This window comes from Oncorhynchus masou, chromosome 31 (assembly GCF_036934945.1).
Source record: "Oncorhynchus masou masou isolate Uvic2021 chromosome 31, UVic_Omas_1.1, whole genome shotgun sequence".
Lineage (NCBI taxonomy): Eukaryota > Metazoa > Chordata > Actinopteri > Salmoniformes > Salmonidae > Oncorhynchus > Oncorhynchus masou.
In genome coordinates, this window is record NC_088242.1 from 40,066,020 (window position 1) to 40,084,912 (window position 18,893).

At 43.1% G+C, this 18,893-nt stretch overlaps 1 protein-coding gene across 6 annotated transcripts; it reads right to left on the reverse strand.

The window, feature by feature from the left end:
* Nucleotides 1-647: 647 nt before the first annotated feature.
* Nucleotides 648-18,745, reverse strand: LOC135523937 (uncharacterized). Of its 6 annotated transcripts, none has more exons than XM_064950967.1 (5): nucleotides 17,887-18,729; nucleotides 15,725-16,124; nucleotides 6,394-6,571; nucleotides 5,564-5,681; nucleotides 648-2,652 (listed from the first exon to the last, which is right to left on the reverse strand). In XM_064950967.1, the coding sequence occupies exons 1-5, from the start codon at nucleotides 17,934-17,936 to the stop codon at nucleotides 2,343-2,345; spliced, it is 1,056 nt and encodes a 351-aa protein (XP_064807039.1). In that variant the 5' UTR covers nucleotides 17,937-18,729; the 3' UTR covers nucleotides 648-2,342. The 6 variants fall into 6 exon arrangements, 5 of the variants coding, with proteins under 5 accessions (XP_064807039.1, XP_064807038.1, XP_064807037.1 ...); XM_064950966.1 differs by having other exon boundaries at nucleotides 15,725-18,080; nucleotides 18,326-18,723; XM_064950965.1 differs by having other exon boundaries at nucleotides 15,725-18,242; nucleotides 18,326-18,723.
* Between the last annotated feature and the right edge of the window lie 148 nt (nucleotides 18,746-18,893).

An 18,893-nucleotide genomic window follows, 5' to 3' on the forward strand; every position in this document is an offset into this window, starting at 1 on the left:
TCATCCACCACCATCACCTCAAGTTTCAGCATGATAATTCACAGCCCCATGTTGCAAGGATCTGTACACCATTTCTGGAAGCTGAAAATGTTCTTCCAGACATGTCACCCATTGAGTACGACACCGTGTTCCAGTTCCCGCCAATATCCAGCAAGTTCGCACAGCCATTGAAGAGGAGTGGGAAAACATTTCAGAGGCCACAATCATCATCCAAATCAACTCTATGCGAAGGAGATGTGTCGCGCTGCATGAGGCGGTCACACCAGATACTGACTGGTTTTCTGATCCACTCCCCTAACTTCTTTTGTGACCAACATACGCATATCTGTATTCCCAGTCATGTGAAATCCATAGATTTCAATTTATTTCAATTGACTGATTTCCTTATATGAACTGCTACTCAGTAAAATCTCTGAAATTGTTGCATGTTGCATTTATATTTTTGTTCAGTGTATATAAATGAATAAAATGGACGAAAGTGTGAATAATTACATAATTAATTGAATACATACAGTCGTGGCCAAAAGTTTTGAGAATGACACAAATATTCATTTTCAAAGTCTGCTACCTCAGTGTCTTTAGATATTGTTGTCCGATGTTACTATGGAATACTGAAGTATAATTACACACATTTCATAAGTGTCAAAGGCTTTTTATTGACAATTACATGAAGTTGATGCAAAGAGTCTATATTTGCAGTGTTGACCCTCTTTTTCAAGACCTCTGCAATCCGCCCTGGCATGCTGTCAATTAACTTCTGGGCCACATCCTGACTGATGGCAGCCATTCTTGTATAATCAATGCTTGGAATTTGTCAGAATTTGTGGGTTTTTGTTTGTCCACCTGCCTCTTGAGGATTAACTACAAGTTCCCAATGAGATTAAGGTCTGGGGAGTTTCCTGGCCATGGACCCAAAATATCAACATTTTGTTCCCCGAGGCACTTAGTTATGACTTTTTGCCTTATGGCAAGGTGCTCCATCATGCTGGAAAAGTCATTGTACTTTACCAAACTGTTCCTGGATGGTTGGGAGAAGTTGCTCTCAGAGGATTTGTTGGTACCATTCTCTTTTCATGGCTGTGTTAGGCAAAATTGTGAGTGAACGCACTCCCTTGGCTGAGAAGAAATCCCACACATGAATGGTCTCAGGATGCTTTACTGTTGGCATGACACAGGACTGATGGTAGCGCTCATCTTGTCTTCTCCGGACAAGGTTTTTCCAGGATGCCCCAAACAATCGAAAAGGGGATTCATTAGAGAAAATTACTTTACCCCAGTCCTCAGCAGTCCAATCCTTGTACCTTTTGCAGAATATCAGTCTGTCCCTGATGTTTTTCCTGGAGATTAGTGGCTTCTTTGCTGCCTTTCTTGACACCAGGCCATCCTCCAAAAGTCTTCACCTCACTGTGCGTGCAGATGCACTCACACCTGCCTGCTGCCATTCCTGAGCAAGCTCTGTATTGGTGGTGCCTCAATCCCGCAGCTGAATCAACTTTAGGAGACGGTCCTGGCTCTTGCTGGACTTTCTTGGGCGCCCTGAAGCCTTCTTCACAACGATTGAACTGCTCTCCTTGAAGTTCTTGATGCTCCGATAAATGGTTGATTTGGGTGCAGTCTTACTGGCAGCAATATCCTTACCTGTGAAGCCCTTTTTGTGCAAAGCAATGATGAAGGGGAGGAGATTGGTTAAAGGATTTCTAAGCCTTGAAACAATTGCGACGTGGATTGTGTGCCCTTCAGAAGGGTGAATGGGCAAGACAAATGATTTAAATGACTTCGAACGGGGTTATGGTAGTAAGTGCCAGGCGCACCGTTGTGTCAAGAACTGCAACACTGCTGGGTTTTTCACACGTGTGTCAAGAATGGTCCACCACCCAAAGGACATCCAGCCAACTTGACACAACTGTGGGAAGCATTGGAGTCAACATGGGCCAGCATCCCTGTGGAACGCTTCGACACATTGTAGAGTCAAATCAAATTGTATTTGTCACATGCGCCGAATACAACAGGTGTAAACTTGACCATGAAATACTTACTTACAAGCCTTTATACAACAATGCAGTTAAGAAAATAGAGTTAAGAAAATGCATTTACTAAATAAAGTTTAAAAAAATAACAATTCAATTACGATAACGAGGCTAAATACAGGGGGTACCGGTACCGAGTCAATGTGCGGGGGTACAGGTCCATTACCTGACGATTTGAGTCTGTTCTGAGGGCAAAAGGGGGGCTGGGGGGGTGCAACTCAATATTAGGAAGTTGTTCCTAATGTTAGAAATACTCAGTGTATAGTTTGCCCTATAAAACTCACACACACACACACACACACAGACATTCATTCCTCAACCACTTTCATCTTCTGATTCACTGTCCTCTTTTACATCTGTGCTGACCGAGCCATCATCAGCCAACATTTGAAAATGCTTGCTGGAGCTTAAATATGTTCTGCATTTGACATGTTCTGCATCTTTAAAAAGCCCCAGCTCTTGCTGGCAATACAAAAGGCCATTGTGTAGGTCTGCCTGTATTGTGTACCTCTCCTCTGCTGCCCTAAGGCACATGTTAAGCATCTTTAGGCGTTGATCTGCGGTTTTATTCTCTCCGATGTCCGCTTGATTTTTCTGGAGAGCCGCACAGCAATGGTTTGTCCATCTGAAAAACAATTTTAAGAAATGGTCATGAAAATCGTGAAGTTTGATAGAAATCTTTCATATAGTTCAAAGCACCTGGGTGAATGAGACGTAGATAACAGCAGTGATATGCCAGCGTGTGATGCAGTGTTCAACAACACTGAATTGGCTGCAGTACCTGCATACTTTCTGACCAGGCCACAATAGGAAGAGCGTTACAGGACCAGTTTATGGATTGTAGCCAGCAGACAGAGAATCATCTTAGTCTGCATACTTTCTGACCAGGCCACAATAGGAAGAGCGCTACAGGACCAGTCTATGGATTGTAGCCAGCAGACAGAGAATCATCTTAGTCTGCATACTTTCTGACCAGGCCACAATAGTCTGCAGACTTTCCATAATTGCTGCACAGTGTTGAAGAGACCAGCGGCGTACAATCCGGTTTCTCTTCTCCATGGCCTTCAACCTTTTCTCCAGGCTGAAACGTGAACATTTATGTTAAAAGGGTTAAAACCTATATCGAGTAGCCCCAATACAGTGGGACGAATATAGAGACAACATCCTACTTTTCAAGTAGTCAACTGAGCGTTCCTTTCATCGGTGATCAAATCAAATCAAATTTATTTATATAGCCCTTCGTACATCAGCTGATATCTCAAAGTGCTGTACAGAAACCCAGCCTAAAACCCCAAACAGCAAGCAATGCAGGTGTAGAAGCACGGTGGCTAGGAAAAACTCCCTAGAAAGGCCAAAACCTAGGAAGAAACCTAGAGAGGAACCAGGCTATGTGGGGTGGCCAGTCCTCTTCTGGCTGTGCCAGGTGGAGATTATAACAGGACATGGCCAAGATGTTCAAATGTTCATAAATGACCAGCATGGTCGAATAATAATAAGGCAGAACAGTTGAAACTGGAGCAGCAGCACGGCCAGGTGGACTGGGGACAGCAAGGAGTCATCATGTCAGGTAGTCCGCCAACCCAGACAGGATGACCACATCTGGGATTGCCGGGGACATCATGTCAGACCTTGAAAATATTATAAAGATATATAAGTGAAAATATAAACAGTATGAAAGCATCTCAACATACAACTAACCAGTTAGGAAGGCAACATCCCTTTGAGTGTAGAGTGGATTATGCAGAGTGAAGTGTTGGTACTTCATGTACAATAGATTAAAGCAGGGGGGTACTCATGTTTCTGGGTTATGTAGTGGAAAGGGTCAGCTGAAAGCAGGAAGGGGTGAGAAGTCTATAAAGTAACAGGGAGTAGCTTTGCAGATCCAAGAGATGGTGAGACTAGGACACAGACTAAGCCAGACAGAAAGGGGTGTTTAGAGATGGTGAGACTAGGACACAGGCTAAGCCAGACAGAAAGGGGTGTTTAGAGATAGAGACTAGGACACAGACTAAGCCAGACAGAAAGGGGTGTTTTGAGATGGTGAGACTAGGACACAGGCTAAGCCAGACAGAAAGGGGTGTTTAGAGATGGTGAGACTAGGACACAGACTAAGCCAGACAGAAAGGGGTGTTTTGAGATGGTGAGACTAGGACACAGGCTAAGCCAGACAGAAAGGGGTGTTTAGAGATAGAGACTAGGACACAGACTAAGCCAGACAGAAAGGGGTGTTTAGAGATGGTTAGACTAGGACACAGGCTAAGCCAGACAGAAAGGGGTGTTTAGAGATGGTGAGACTAGGACACAGGCTAAGCCAGACAGAAAGGGGTGTTTAGAGATGGTGAGACTAGGACACAGACAAAGCCAGACAGAAAGGGGTGTTTAGAGATGGTGAGAAAAGGACACAGGCTAAGCCAGACAGAAAGGGGTGTTTAGAGATGGTGAGACTAGGACACAGACTAAGTCAGACAGAAAGGGGTGTTTAGAGATGTTGAGACTAGGACACAGACTAAGCCAGACAGAAAGGGGTGTTGAGAGATGCTGAGACTAGGACACAGGCTAAGCCAGACAGAAAGGGGTGTTTGGAGATGGTGAGACTAGGACACAGGCTAAGCCAGACAGAAAGGGGTGTTTAGAGATGGTGAGACTAGGACACAGACTAAAGCCAGACAGAAAGGGGTGTTTAGAGATGGTGAGACTAGGACACAGACTAAGCCAGACAGAAAGGGGTGTTTAGAGATGGTGAGACTAGGACACAGACTAAGCCAGACAGAAAGGGGTGTTTAGAGATATAGAGACTAGGACACAGGCTAATCCAGACAGAAAGGGGTGTTTAGAGATATAGAGACTAGGACACAGGCTAAGCCAGACAGAAAGGGGTGTTTAGAGATGGTGAGAAAAGGACACAGGCTAAGCCAGACAGAAAGGGGTGTTTAGAGATGGTGAGACTAGGACACAGACTAAGCCAGACAGAAAGGGGTGTTTAGAGAAGGTGAGACTAGTACACAGGCTAAGCCAGACCGAAAGGGGTGTTTAGAGATGGTGAGAAAAGGACACAGGCTAAGCCAGACAGAAAGGGGTGTTTAGAGATGGTGAGACTAGGACACAGACTAAGTCAGACAGAAAGGGGTGTTTAGAGAAGGTGAGACTAGGACACAGGCTAAGCCAGACAGAAAGGGGTGTTTAGAGATGGTGAGACTAGGACACAGGCTAAGCCAGACAGAAAGGGGTGTTTAGAGATGGTGAGACTAGGACACAGACTTAGCCAGACAGAAAGGGGTGTTTAGAGATGGTGAGACTAGGACACAGGCTAAGCCAGACAGAAAGGGCTGTTTAGAGATGGTGAGACTTGGACACAGGCTAAGCCAGACAGAAAGGGCTATTTAGAGATGGTGAGACTAGGACACAGGCTAAGCCAGACAGAAAGGGGTGTTTAGAGATATAGAGACTAGGACACAGGCTAAGCCAGACAGAAAGGGGTGTTTAGAGACGGGATAAAACCTTAGGTCAAAGATGTAGCAGCTGCTTATGTGACTTACTGTTGTTCTGCGAGAGTTTCCACACATCTCTCCTGCCAGGTAAGGAACAACGTCTTCTTGTCTGTGAGGGTCTCCTTCATCTGACGGGTCCAAACTTCCACGTCCGACTGGGTGCTGCCTACAACATAATCAAGGGCTTCATTAAATCCATTGCAGAACATAATAAACCACACTGGCAGTTGTGCTGAGTTCTACATGTGCAATGCTCACAGGTTAGAGAGAAATATCTTATGTACAATGTTAGGAATTTTACTCAAATATCAAATGGTCAGTGAAACCACAACAAGGATTTCATCATCAAATCAATCAAATGTATTTTATAAAGCCCTTTTTACATCAGCAGTTGTAAAACAGCATCACATACTGCTTTACAGATACCCTGTCTAAAAACACCAAAGAGCAAGCAATGCAGAGTCAGAAGCACAATACAAGCATCTCTTGGTGTGCTTGTCAGACAGATGGATAATCAGAACCGCATAGGGCACACAAACACACGTTCAAACGTTCATACTGTTGATGACCAGCAGTGTCAGGCAAAGACTGCAATGGCTATAGAGGGTGCAAAACACTCTAGGGTCAGATGGCTTTCATGTTTTAGGATGTCAAGGTTTATGGGTGGGGTGGGTTGTGGGGGCTAGTACCTTTCAGTTCACCTTCCCACCCACGGGCAAGACAATACTCAATCATAGGACTGACAGACGAGAGAAGTCCGACAGAGTTGTATTGCCGGTGCTATAACATCAGCGTTTTTGGGGGCAAAATGATATCAACACAATCCTGAACAATAGGTAGTCTCAATACTTAACTGATTTCCAGTTATACAGTTATACCTTGCTTCTCCCTGACCCTGGATGCGTAGTAGAGGGCATCTTTGAGGGCGTCAACACGATGAGTTGGTATCATCTCTTTTGTGATCTTCACAAATGTTCTAACGTAGGACCACAACCTCTCCATCTGTTCTCCGTCAGCAAGCCCACTACCAGTCACACACCTGGTACCATTAGTGACCTGAAATGTAAAGTACAAACAGAAAAAATAATGAGCATTACAATGGGTGATGATGAATTAAAGGACAAATTACAGGACTGCTTTGCTAGCACAGACTGGAAAATGTTCTGGGATTATTCCTATGGTATTGAGGAGTACACCATATCAATCACTGGCTTTATCAATAAGTGCATCGAGGACATCGTCCCCACGGTGACTGTACATACATACCCCAACCAGAAGCCATGGATTACAGGCAACATTCACACTGAGCTAAAGGGCAGAGGTGCCGCTTTCAAGGAGCGGGACTAACCTGAAAGCTTATAATAAATCCTGCTATGCCCTCCGACAAACCAGCAAACAGGCAAAGCATCAATACAGGACTAAGACTGAATCGTACGACACCGGCTCCGATGCTCGTCAGATGTGGCAGGGCTTGCAAACTATTACAGACTACAATGGGAAGCAAAGCCGAGAGATGCACAGTGACACGAGCCTACAAGATGAGCTAAATAAATATGCCCGCTTCGAGGCAAGTAACACTGAAACATGCATGAGAGCATCAGCTGTTACAGACGGCTGTGTGATCACGCTCTCCACAGCAGATGGGGAATAAGACCTTCAAACAGGTCAACACTCACAAGGCCGCAGAGCCAGACGGATTACCAGGACGTGTACTGCGAGCATGCGCTGACCAACTGGCAAGTGTCTTCACTGACATTTTCAACCTCTCCCTGTCTGAGTCTGTAATACCAACATGTTTCAATTAGACCACCATGGTCCCTGTGCCCAAGAACACTAAGGTAACCTGACTAAATGTCTATCGACATGGAGCACTCACGTCTGTAGCCATGAAGTGCTTTGAAAGGCTGGTCATGGCTCACATCAACACAATTTTCCCAGAAACCCTAGACCCACCATAATTTGCATACCCCCCCAACAGATCCACAGATGATGCTATCTCTATTGCACTCCACATTGCCCTTTCCCACCTGGTCAAAAGGAACACCTCTGTGAGAATGCTATTCACTGACTACAGCTCAGCGTTCAACACCATAGTGCATGGCCAGGCATGACTCCAACACCATCATTAAGTTTGCTGATGATACAACAGTGGAAGGTCTGATCACCAACAACGATGAGACTGTCCATAGGGAGGAGGTCAGAGACCTGGCCGTGTAGTGCAAAGCCAACAACCTCTCCCTCAACGTGATTAAGACCAAGGAGATGATTGTGGAATAAAGGAGAAGGAGGACCGAGCACGCCCCCATTCTCGTCGACGAGGCTGTGGTGGAGCAGGTTGAGAGCTTCAAGTTCCTTGGCGTCCAGATCACCAACAAACTAACAAGGTCCAAGCACACCAAGACAGCTGTGAAGGGGGCACGACAAAACCTATTCCCCCTCAGGAGACAAACAATTTGGCATGGGTCCTCAGATCCTCAAAGTTTCTACAGCTGCACCATCGGGAGCATCCTGACTGGTTGCATCACTGCCTGGTATGGCAACTGCCCGACCATCAGAGGCTAGTGCATACGGCCCAGTACATCACCGGGTCCCAGCTTCCTGCCATCCAGGACCTCTATACCAGGCGGTGTCAGAGGAAGGCCCTAAAATTTGTCAAAGACTCCAGCCATCCTAGTCATAGACTGTTCTCTCTGCAACCACACAGCAAGCAGTACCGGAGCGCCAAGTCTAGGTCCAAGAGGCTTCTAAACAGCTTCTACCCTCAAGCCATAAGACTCCTGAACATCTAGTCAAATGGCTACCCAGACTATTTGTATTTCCCTCCCCTCCGGAACACCGCTGCTACTCTCGATTATTATCTATGCATAGTCAATAAGAACTCTACCTACATGTACATATTACCTCAATTACCTTGACACCGGTACCCCGCACACAAATATTGACTCTGTACCGGTACCCCCTGTATATATCCCCGCTATTGTTATTTACTGCTGCTCTTTAATTTTTTGATATTCTTATCCTCTTGCCTTTTTAGGGTTTTTTTTCTTAAAACTGCATGGTTGGTTAAGGGCTTGTAAGTAAACACCAGTCTCCAAGTCAACAGTGAAGAGGCAACTCCGGGATGCTGGCCTTCTAGGCAGAGTTGCAAAGAAAAAGCCATATCTCAGACTGGCCAATATAAAGAAAACATTAAGATGGGCAAAAGAACACAGACACTGGACAGAGGAACTCTGCCTAGAAGGCCAGCATCACGGAGTCGCCTCTTCACTGTTGACGTTGAGACTGGTGTTTTGAGGGTACTATTTAATGAAGCAGCCAGTTGAGGACTTATGAGTCATCTGTTTTCCAAACTAGACACTCTAATGTACTTGTCCTCTTGCTCAGTTGTGCACTGGGGCCTCCCACTCTATTCTGGTTAACGCCAGTTTACGCTGTTCTGTGAAGGGAGTAGTACACAGTGTTGTACGATATTTTCAGTTTCTTGTCAATTTTTCGCATGGAATAGCCTTAATTTCTCAGAACAAGAATAGACTGACGAGTTTCAGAAGAAAGTGCTTTGTTTCTGGCCATTTTGAGCCTGTAATCGAACCCACAAATGCAGATGCTCCAGATACTAAACTAGTCTAAAGAAGGCCAGTTTTATTGCTTCTTTAATCAGCACAACAGTTTTCATAATTGCAAAATGGTTTTCTAATGATCAATTAGCCTTTTAAAAAGATAAACTTGGATTAGCTGACACAACGTGCCATTGGAACACAGGAGTGATGGTTGCTGATAATGGGCCTCTGTACGTCTATGTAGATATTCCATAAAAATCAGCCGTTTCCATCTACAATAGTCATTTCATTTGTCTTATGGCTTTAGGGAGAAACCGTCTCTGAACTTGGTGCTGCTACACTTGATGCTCTGATACTCTTTGCAAAATGGTGAAGGACACCAAATGTAATATAAATCCTACCTCTAATGTTAACAGTCAGAATACGGTTGTACTGGCTGTGACAGTCATGGTCATCTTGTCTCCTCCACTCCCATTGTAGGGCCACAGGAACACATGGGTTGAACTGCCCTGACTAAGACAGACAGGCAGACACAAAATTGTTGTAGAACAGACGACAGTAGCTGCAGATTAGAAACTACACTATCAGGGGGATATTTCATTGCACAAGTTATTAGAAAACTCCAAATCAACTCTGCTTGGCACGAGAGATTTTGTCACATTTACCTTACCACTGCAGAGAACTGTAACTTTTATAGAACGTGAACTGTATGTACATGATTAGGGGTGTTGCGGTGACCGTACTACCGCCACACCGGAGGTCACGAGTCATGAAGGCAGTCAAATTCCATGTGACCGTTTAGTCACGGTAATTAGGCTTCTCCAAGCTCTGATGCTGCTGATGGTCATTAGTATCCTACCAAACTTGCCTGCTACCCAGCACTCCATTGTCCCTCTAATCACTTTGACATCTATGCAAATGTATCAAAATCAAATCAAACACTTAATGAGATCCCATGAGTTCATGTTGCGCAAAATTTCTATTGGCAACTGCTTGAAAAAACAGAGTGATAGCCTTTATTAAAAAGAGGAGGATCCCATCAGCTTTCTATAGGCCTACTATATTTATTTCTCAACTTTCCTAATGTTAAGCACATTGCTTATATTTACAACGAGAGTATAGCCTACCTGGCTGGCATGACAACGAACCACGGGAAAAGCGTCCTCCATTCGCTATTTTAGCACATAGATTACATCAATTTTTTCCCCCACTGTCCATTTCGATACATGTGCATGAAAACGGTCCATTCTAAAAACACATTTCACACAAATATTATTTAGTATATGTAAAGATAAGATTAAATCAAGAATAGCTTGATGGGTGACAATATTATCCTATCACTATATATGATATATTATCACTTTTGAATGATGCCCAGCATAAGAAACAATGCCTTTCTCAAATCATAGACGCACACATCCTTGTAGCCTAGCACATAGGCCTATATGTTCTGATAAGGTTTGGATCACGACTAAAGTGTCCAAATAATTTATTAAAATTAAGCATCGTTAATCCGCTTTACAAGAGGTGTACAGCCTAACTAGTATACATAAGCAGCTCGTGACTTTCAAGTTTGGGGAAGATCATTTTCACCATATAAATGCACCTTTATAATAAAAGCATTAACTGCATAATCACATTTGTGGTCACTTTTGATAATGGTGTTTTCCGCTAATGACACATTCATGTTTATTGCCTACTGCCGTGTGCGCATTTCTGCGCTTTTAATGTGAAGAAATAGCCTATTAGTTTACCAACATTTTAACCTAAAAATTCTGATCTGTTGCGTCAGGCTCATTGCATATAAAAGTTTAGTTGATGCTGGTGGTTGTATTAATTTTGGATCTATCGCATCCCACAACTGTCCCAGACTATGTTTGGAATATTTATTTCGCACACAGAATAGGTCAACTTTTGTACTTTGTCAATCTACTGTCCCCCATAGGCTAGTGCTTTTGCTGTTCGTTAGGCCTACACATCTTGTTGGCTGACGAAGAGTAAATGTGGACAGTCTTGTGTCGGTCTTCATGTGTGGCCTGTAAGACACGATCACGTGATGGAGAGCCATGTGAGTGAGAGGTGATTCGGAGCGCACCGCACTCAGGGAGAAGGGCACAACGACCACTGGCCGCAAAAGGCATTTTTTTTGGGGGGGGGGGGGGGCATTACAGCGACACAAAGGGGATGCCGACTTGAAATTCAAGGCATTATCAAGTGGTTGTCAAATTGTTAATGAGAGACTGGTGTCGACACACCTTTCAAGCAACTTTTTTCAAATCATCATTAGAGTTGCATCATGCAGCCTAACAATGTATTAAACATATCGCCCAACGTTTGTATCACAACTTCTAAAGTTCTATTAATAACTCTAAATTAAGCATATAGCCGTACATATCCCTAACCGCTCAACGCAGAATAGCCGCATGTGCGCACTCCCTCAAATCGTTTGGAGAAAAGATGATTTATATTTGATTCAATTCTATTCTTCATACTATAAAATAATGCCACGGAATTATATGCAAATCTTGGCTGCTAAATGAACTTGTGTAGCCCACAGCCATTTGGCATAGCCACATCAGGACCTAACATGAGGACAACTTAGAGTATGCTATTCTGTTCTTCTGAAATATACATTTTCTTTATGTCATGCTTCTTTAGACCTGCCAAAAATAAATCATGGATTTATTGTGATGGTGAAGACTGTACTACATGCATTATCGTACTTTAAAAAAAATGTAGATTTTCCAAAGGTCTGCATAAGTGGCTTGTGGAAGCTGGGAGATGCTAAATGTGTTTGTTAATTAGCGGTCAATTACCATGAGAGTGACAGCCATTTGCTTGATAAACACCGGCTGACAAAATATCGTGAGCGCCACAGCCCTATACATGATCAACATTTTTGACAGGGAAGCAATTGTTTAAAGCCAGAAGTTGACAGGTTTGTTGACATAAGATAAAATGCATTACCTTCCATAACTGCAACTGGTGAACAATGTTCTCACAGCACAGGTGGCACAGAAATATGTAGCTTAACTTCCAACAGTATAGCCATCATCTCAGCCTTATATACAGCCAGTTGATGTGTAATACGTTTCCTGACTCTCACCTCACGTTCCTCCACTTCAAATACTGACCCAGTGCGTCCTGTCCTTGGATCTTTAAAACCATCTGTCTAAAGGGCCATAAAATCCTGATGCACAGTATCCAGACCTCTCTTAAACCAATCAGATGGATCAACATCCTCCCTATCTTTCTGTAGTCTCTCCAGTTGGATCAACTCCCTCCCTATCTTTCTGTAGTCTCTCCAGATGGATCAACACCCTCCCTATCTTTCTGTAGTCTCTCCAGATGGATCAACACCCTCCCTATCTTTCTGTAGTCTCTCCAGATGGATCAACACCCTCCCTATCTTTCTGTAGTCTCTCCAGGTGGATCAACACCCGCCCTATCTTTCTGTAGTCTCTCCAGATGGATCAACATGCTCCCTATCTTTCTGTAGTCTCTCCAGATGGATCAACACCCTCCCTATCTTTCTGTAGTCTCTCCAGATGGATCAACACCCTCCCTATCTTTCTGTAGTCTCTCCAGATGGATCAACACCCTCCCTTTCTTTCTGTAGTCTCTCCAGATGGATCAACACCCTCCATATCAATTCAATTCAATTGACTTTATTGACATGGCAAATTAATTATTACTTACATTGTCAAAGTATATATATCGAAAAAAAGAAAGAAAAAAAAGAATATTTATATATAAAATATATATATATATATATTTATTTTGTATATAAATAAAATGGTGGGACCAACAGCAATAATAACAGTTGTAGTGGACATGGGATTACCATTAACAACAACAACAATATTAATGAGAACAACAATACATTAAAGCAATGGTAGTGGACCAGTGTCAACATGACTGAGAAGACACATGACGTTGTATGAAAGACAAAACAAAACAAGATGGGAAATATTATCGACATTACTTTGCACTTTTCACTGGCTGTCCCTCAGGTTGTGGCAGGAGGACACATATTTGGCTGCCAAAACTGCACATTTTGGCTTTTCACCCAATAAATATTGGATTTTTTCTTAATCTTTTATAGTTTCAAATTCTTTGTATTGAATTATAATTTTAGGAAATAAATATTCTCTTCAGTCTGAGTATTTGTCACAGTGTAAAAGGAAATGCAGCTCTGTCTCTACCTCTCCCCTGGAGCAGGGTGAGCACAGCCTGTCCTCTCTGGGCAGCCAGGTTTGTCTGTGACAACCGGTCTCTATACCCAGACTGTGCTCACTGAGTCTGTACCTAGTCAATATTTTCCTCAGTTTTCTATCAGTCACTGTGGTCAGAAAGTCTGCCACCCGTACTGTCTGTTTAGAGCCAAATAGCATTGAAGTTTACTTTGATTTACCAATAGGTGATATATTTTTCTTTTTGTTTTGTGATGAATTGGTTGGACCAGATTTTCTGAGTGCAGTCCTGAGGCTCTATGGGGTTGGTTTGGGTTGGTGAACTGAGCCTCAGAACCAGCTGGCTGAGGGGACTCTTCTCTTTTTTCATTTCTTGACATTGGAGAGCTGTGTGATGGAATGTTTTGGGGTCACTTGTTTTTAGGTGGTTGTAAAATTTGATGGCTCTTTTTTGGCCCAATTCTGCTCTACATGCGTTATTAGGAGTTTTTCTTTGCACTTGCAATACAGTCTTGCAAAACTCTGCATGCAGTATTTTGATTGGATGTTTGTCACATTTGGTAAATTCATTATTAGAGATTGGACCCCATACCTCACTGCCATATAGAGTAATTGGTTCTATAAATGATTGAAAAAGTTTGAGCCAGATTCTAATTGGAATTTCGATTTTGATGTTCCTTTTAATGGTATAGAATGCTCTTCTTGCTTTGTCTCTCAGCTCACTCACCGCCATGTGAAAGCTACCTGTGTTGCTGATATTTAGTCCTAGATATGTGTAGTTTTTGGTGTGTTATAATAGAACTGAGTCCAAATAGAATTTATATTTGTCATCCTTATTTCCAGACCTTTTTAGGAATATCATTATATTTGTTTTTTTTTAGGTTTAACGGTCAGAGTCCAGGTCTGACAGAACCTGTGAAGATGATCTAGGTGCTGCTGTAACTCCTCTTTAGTGGGAGACAGCAGCACCAGGTCGTCTGCGTATAGCAGACTGTCAGGATTTGGCCAGGATTGTTCCGGGTTTGGCCACTAGATGACCCCAGTTCATTAATGTAGATGTTAAATAGTGTTGGACTTATTGGGCAGCCCTGTTTCATTCCCCGCCCCTGAGAGAAGAAGTCGGTTTGCTTGTTGCCAATTTTAACCGCACATTTGTTTTTAGTGTACATTGATTTAATAAAATCATGTTTTCCCTCCAATACCACTTTCTATTAGTTTATAAAAAAGACCTTTGTGCCAAATTGAATCAAATGCTTTCTTGAAATCTACAAAACATGAGTAGATTTTGCCTTTGTTTTGGTTTACTTGTTTATCTATTACAGTGTGGAGGGTGTAAATTTTTTTTAAGATTTTTTTTTATAGAAATCCAATCTGGTTTCTGCTCAGGACGTTGTGTTCGTCAAGGAAATGATGTAGTCTGCTATTTATAATGCTGCAGAGAATTGCTGTTAATGCAAATTCCTCTGTAATTATTTGGGTCAAATTTGTCTCCATTTTTATAGATTGATGTGATCAATCCCTAGTTCCAAATATCAGGGAAAATACCTGCAGTGAGGATAATGTTGAAGAGTTTGAGTATAGCCAATTTGAATTTGTGGTCTGTATATTTGATCATTTCATTTAAAATACCATCAGCACCAAAGGCCTTTTTGGGTTGTAGAGTGCATAGTTTTTCCAATAATTATTCTTCTGTAATTGGGGTATCCACAGGATTCTGATATTCTTTGTCTGCTGAATCAAGGATTTGTAATTTTTCTTGTATATCTTTTTGTTCTGGGCTTTGTTATATTGCTGTAGAGGTTTGCAAAGTGATTTCTCCACATATCCCCATTTTGGATAGCCAATTCCTCATGATGAGGTTTGTTAAATTTATTCAAATTCTCCCAGAAGTGGTTTGATTCTATGGATTCCTCAATTCCATCCATCTGATTTCTAATGTGCTGTTCCTTTTTGTTCTCAGGGTGTGTTTGTATTGCTTCAGTGTTTCCCCATATTGAAGGCGTATATTTTTGTTTTCTGGTTCTCTGTGTTTTTGATTAGATATATTTCTCAATGACTTTCTTATATTTTTGAAATCATTATCAAACCATTTTTCATTATCTGTTATTTCTGGTTTGCTCTTATGCTTCTTTAAATTAGCCAAGGAGGCTAATTTGTCAAATATATAGTTTATGTTCTAAACAGCCAAATGTACACCTTCATTGCTGTAGGAGAATGTTCAATCCTTGTAAATTCCAACATGCAACGTAAAAAGATTTCATAACTTTTTTAATTTTTTTCTTTACCTTCAAAATGAGACAAACATTCACAATCCAACAAGAACTATTAAAATAAGATTTTTCAATTAAAGTAAACTATTATTATGCAAATGTGATTTGTTTATTATTTAAATAGAATTTGTGTCATGCCACTTGGGTGGGTGTAGTGTGAGGATGGTGGAGTTCTTGTGCTCATCTTACCATGACCCTCGGCCTATCACATGTGAGCATAGTAGACTCAGCATGTTTAATGTCACTCATTTGGTTGGTGGGAGCTGGGCCAGTTGCTCCTCTCACAGCCTGTGCCTGCTGGGCTGTGGCTCCTCCAAGTGTGGGTCTGCAGTGGGGGGTAGGGGGGTGGGAGGCCTCGTCTGGGTGGCTCTGAAGCTGGGCTGGGGTGGTCTGTGCTGCGCTGGCTGTGGTAGGCATTGAGGTTGGTGGTGCTGTGGTCGTGGCTGGGAGTTCCAGGGTGCTGGTCCGGGGTATTGTTCCGGTGATCTTTTTCGGGGTGGAGATTGCTCTGCTGTTCCTGGGTGTAGAGGTCGGACTGCGATTTAAAGCGACGTCCTTGAGAGTCTTGGCAAGGATGGGGACTGTCTCCCTGTACAGGTGAACATGGTCATAGAGACAGTCCAGATCGATGGTGGGCCAGGTGTACATTGGGTTGCAGGGCACAGTCCCTATCTTTCTGTAGTGTCTAATCAGATGGATCAACACCCTCCCTATCTTTCTGTAGTCTCCCACACCCTTCTGACCCGACTCATCCTCTTGATCATCCCCCATACTTCTCCCACAGGTGTCGCCCTTCCAATGGTGTTACAGAACCAACGCCAACATGACCAATTCGCCTGATGGATAGTTCTCCTCACCAGGGCCTGCTGATACTGAATCAGACTGAGGGATAGTTCTCCTCACCAGGGCCTGCTGATACTGAATCAGACTGAGGGATAGTTCTCCTCTCCAGGGCCTGCTGATACTGAATCAGACTGAGGGATAGTTCTCCTCACCAGGGCCTGCTGATACTGAATCAGATGTTGGAAGTTATACGTCCTTTTCAGTACTCTAAATGTCTTGTTTCTATTCCTCACAACTGCCCCACACTCCTTCGTCCACCACGGGACTGCTTTCCTCCTCCTCCCTGAACTCTTAGGTATCGCCTCAGCAGCTGCCCCCACTAACGCTGTTCTCACCCAGTTATTCATACTGTCCACATCCCCTCTCATATCCACCCGAGCCATCACCTGCTCACTCAGCTCCTGAAACTGATACCACTTTGCCCTTCCAAACACCCACCTGCCTACTCCATCCACTGGAACCTCCTCCCTCCGGCCTACTGTGCATAGTAGTGATCACTCCATTCTCCTCCCTTACCTCCCACTCAGATTCCTGCCATCACACTAGATACCAGAGTGAGGTCCAAGGCAGACTCTTTCCCTGTGGCCCTCCACCCTCTCCAGCACTTCCAGGTCTAATATCTGACATGGATTATAGTAGTTTACTACCACCCCTCCTCTACTACATATTCCTATTCAATACCTCTGCCTAGCATCCTATAAGAAAGTCCTTGCTTTATGAAAGTGGCACCCCCCCCCCCCCCACCCCTGTCCCTACGAGCCATGTTTCCTGCACACAAATCACATCAGGCTAAGGAGCCTTATTGCTATTATTAACTGGTTACCAATGTAATCAGAGCAGTAAAACTAAATGTTTTATCAGACCAGTGGTATGCAGTCTGATATACTATGGCCTTCAGCCAATCAGAATTCAGGGCTCAAACCACCCAGTTTATAATAACTCATGTATCCTATGGTTACTTTATTTGACAGTACACGGTCCTTGAAGTGTAACAGAATAAACAGGCCATCTTCCCTAACTCCACCCCTTGTTTCTTGCTATATTTGATCATTTACTAGAATAACTAATCTCAAGTTGTCCCTTACCTCTTTAGTGCCAACACTCACAGGCACTCCTGTTATCACCCCTTTAATCCACAGTTTTCCTGCATGATCAGTCCAGCTGCTCGACACCACCTTACACTTCCCTATTTGCTTCACTCAAGAGCTTTTTCCCCTCGGCGCATTGTCCTTACAGAACACCAACAAGCTCCCATCTAGTAACACTTTAGCGTTGACAATTTCCTCAATCAACTACTTTATTACAGCCGTCAACCTTATCGGACTCGTAGCCCCAACTCCCCCTTCCTCCTTAAAGTTCATAATCACTTTATGCTCCTCCTCACCTCGCGATGCATCTTGCCCTTCCTCTGCACTCTCGACCCCCGAACTGCCGCTGGAAACTGTTGCTCTCTTCAAACGTCCTTTGCTGCCTCCATACCTCTCTCTCCCCTTCAAACCCATACTCACATTCTCTCCCCCTTTATTTGTACCACCATGCCCCACACTTTGTTCTCCATCGCCTAACATCCCCGACCCAGTCACAGCGCAGCCGTGCCGAAGCGAGTCAAGTTGTTTATCAGCGACGGATCGCTAGCCACCGCTTTCCGCCTCTCCCTCAACTCTGTCACGACACCATGCCACGGGCTCCCCGGAAATGTACGCTGAAAAACCCCACATACATCTCATAAAGTTAATGCACATCTTTTTAAATTGATGATATATTCTAATCGAATTGTACTCAAGAAATGTTATTCCCTACTTATATATTCAGATCGAATTGTTCTCAGGAAATGTCCTTCCCTTCTATGGGTCATATTAGCGGGCTATCACGGGGTAAAAGCACTTTTTAAAATCCATTGCATTAGCTTTGTAAATCACAGTAAAAAAAAATAACGCGAATACGTACATTTGGCGAAGGGAAAAGACGCCAGATCTTCTAGTTTTAGTTACTGCACAATAAAAATAGTCTTTACCGCCGCCAACGTAAACGGGGTGTAATAACAGTTGTGGTTGACGCTGCTCGGAAATGATGACATAAAACGATGATTGGAACCTTCTGAACAACGAGTCGCACCGCCCCACTGCCTGATTCACATCGCGTGATTTATGATGTCCATTATATCGACTGATTGGTTCTGTATGGAGTGTTATGTAAGAGCCCAAAGCATTATATATACATATGTAATAAATGTTACAACACTAGAATTATACTATTACTGCAGATATATTATGACATTATAATGCAACAACTCGACATAATGCTTCTTTAACACGGGCTTAGGATATATTATATGTTGTGATAATAGCAGTCAGTTTACATTAACTTTATGAGATTTATTTGGTTTTTATTATTACCAAAAAACTTCCAACGTGAACTAAAAGTGTCGTTAAATAATGAAGATGATCTAATAGAACAAATAAGATATCCTATATCTGTGTTTCCCACAGACCTTATTTTCGGCGTTTATCCACAA

Excerpts from the sequence above, each read along its gene's own strand:
- LOC135523937 (XM_064950966.1), bottom strand. The coding sequence starts at position 16,306 with ATGGGGGATGATCAAGAGGATGAGTCGGGTCAGAAGGGTGTGGGAGAC. Across the intron at positions 6,572-15,724 it reads GTGATAGGCCGAGGGTCATG|GTCACTAATGGTACCAGGTG; the intron begins GTAAGATGAGCA and ends TTTACATTTCAG. Across the intron at positions 5,682-6,393 it reads CAGGGTCAGGGAGAAGCAAG|GCAGCACCCAGTCGGACGTG; the intron begins GTATAACTGTAT and ends ATTATGTTGTAG.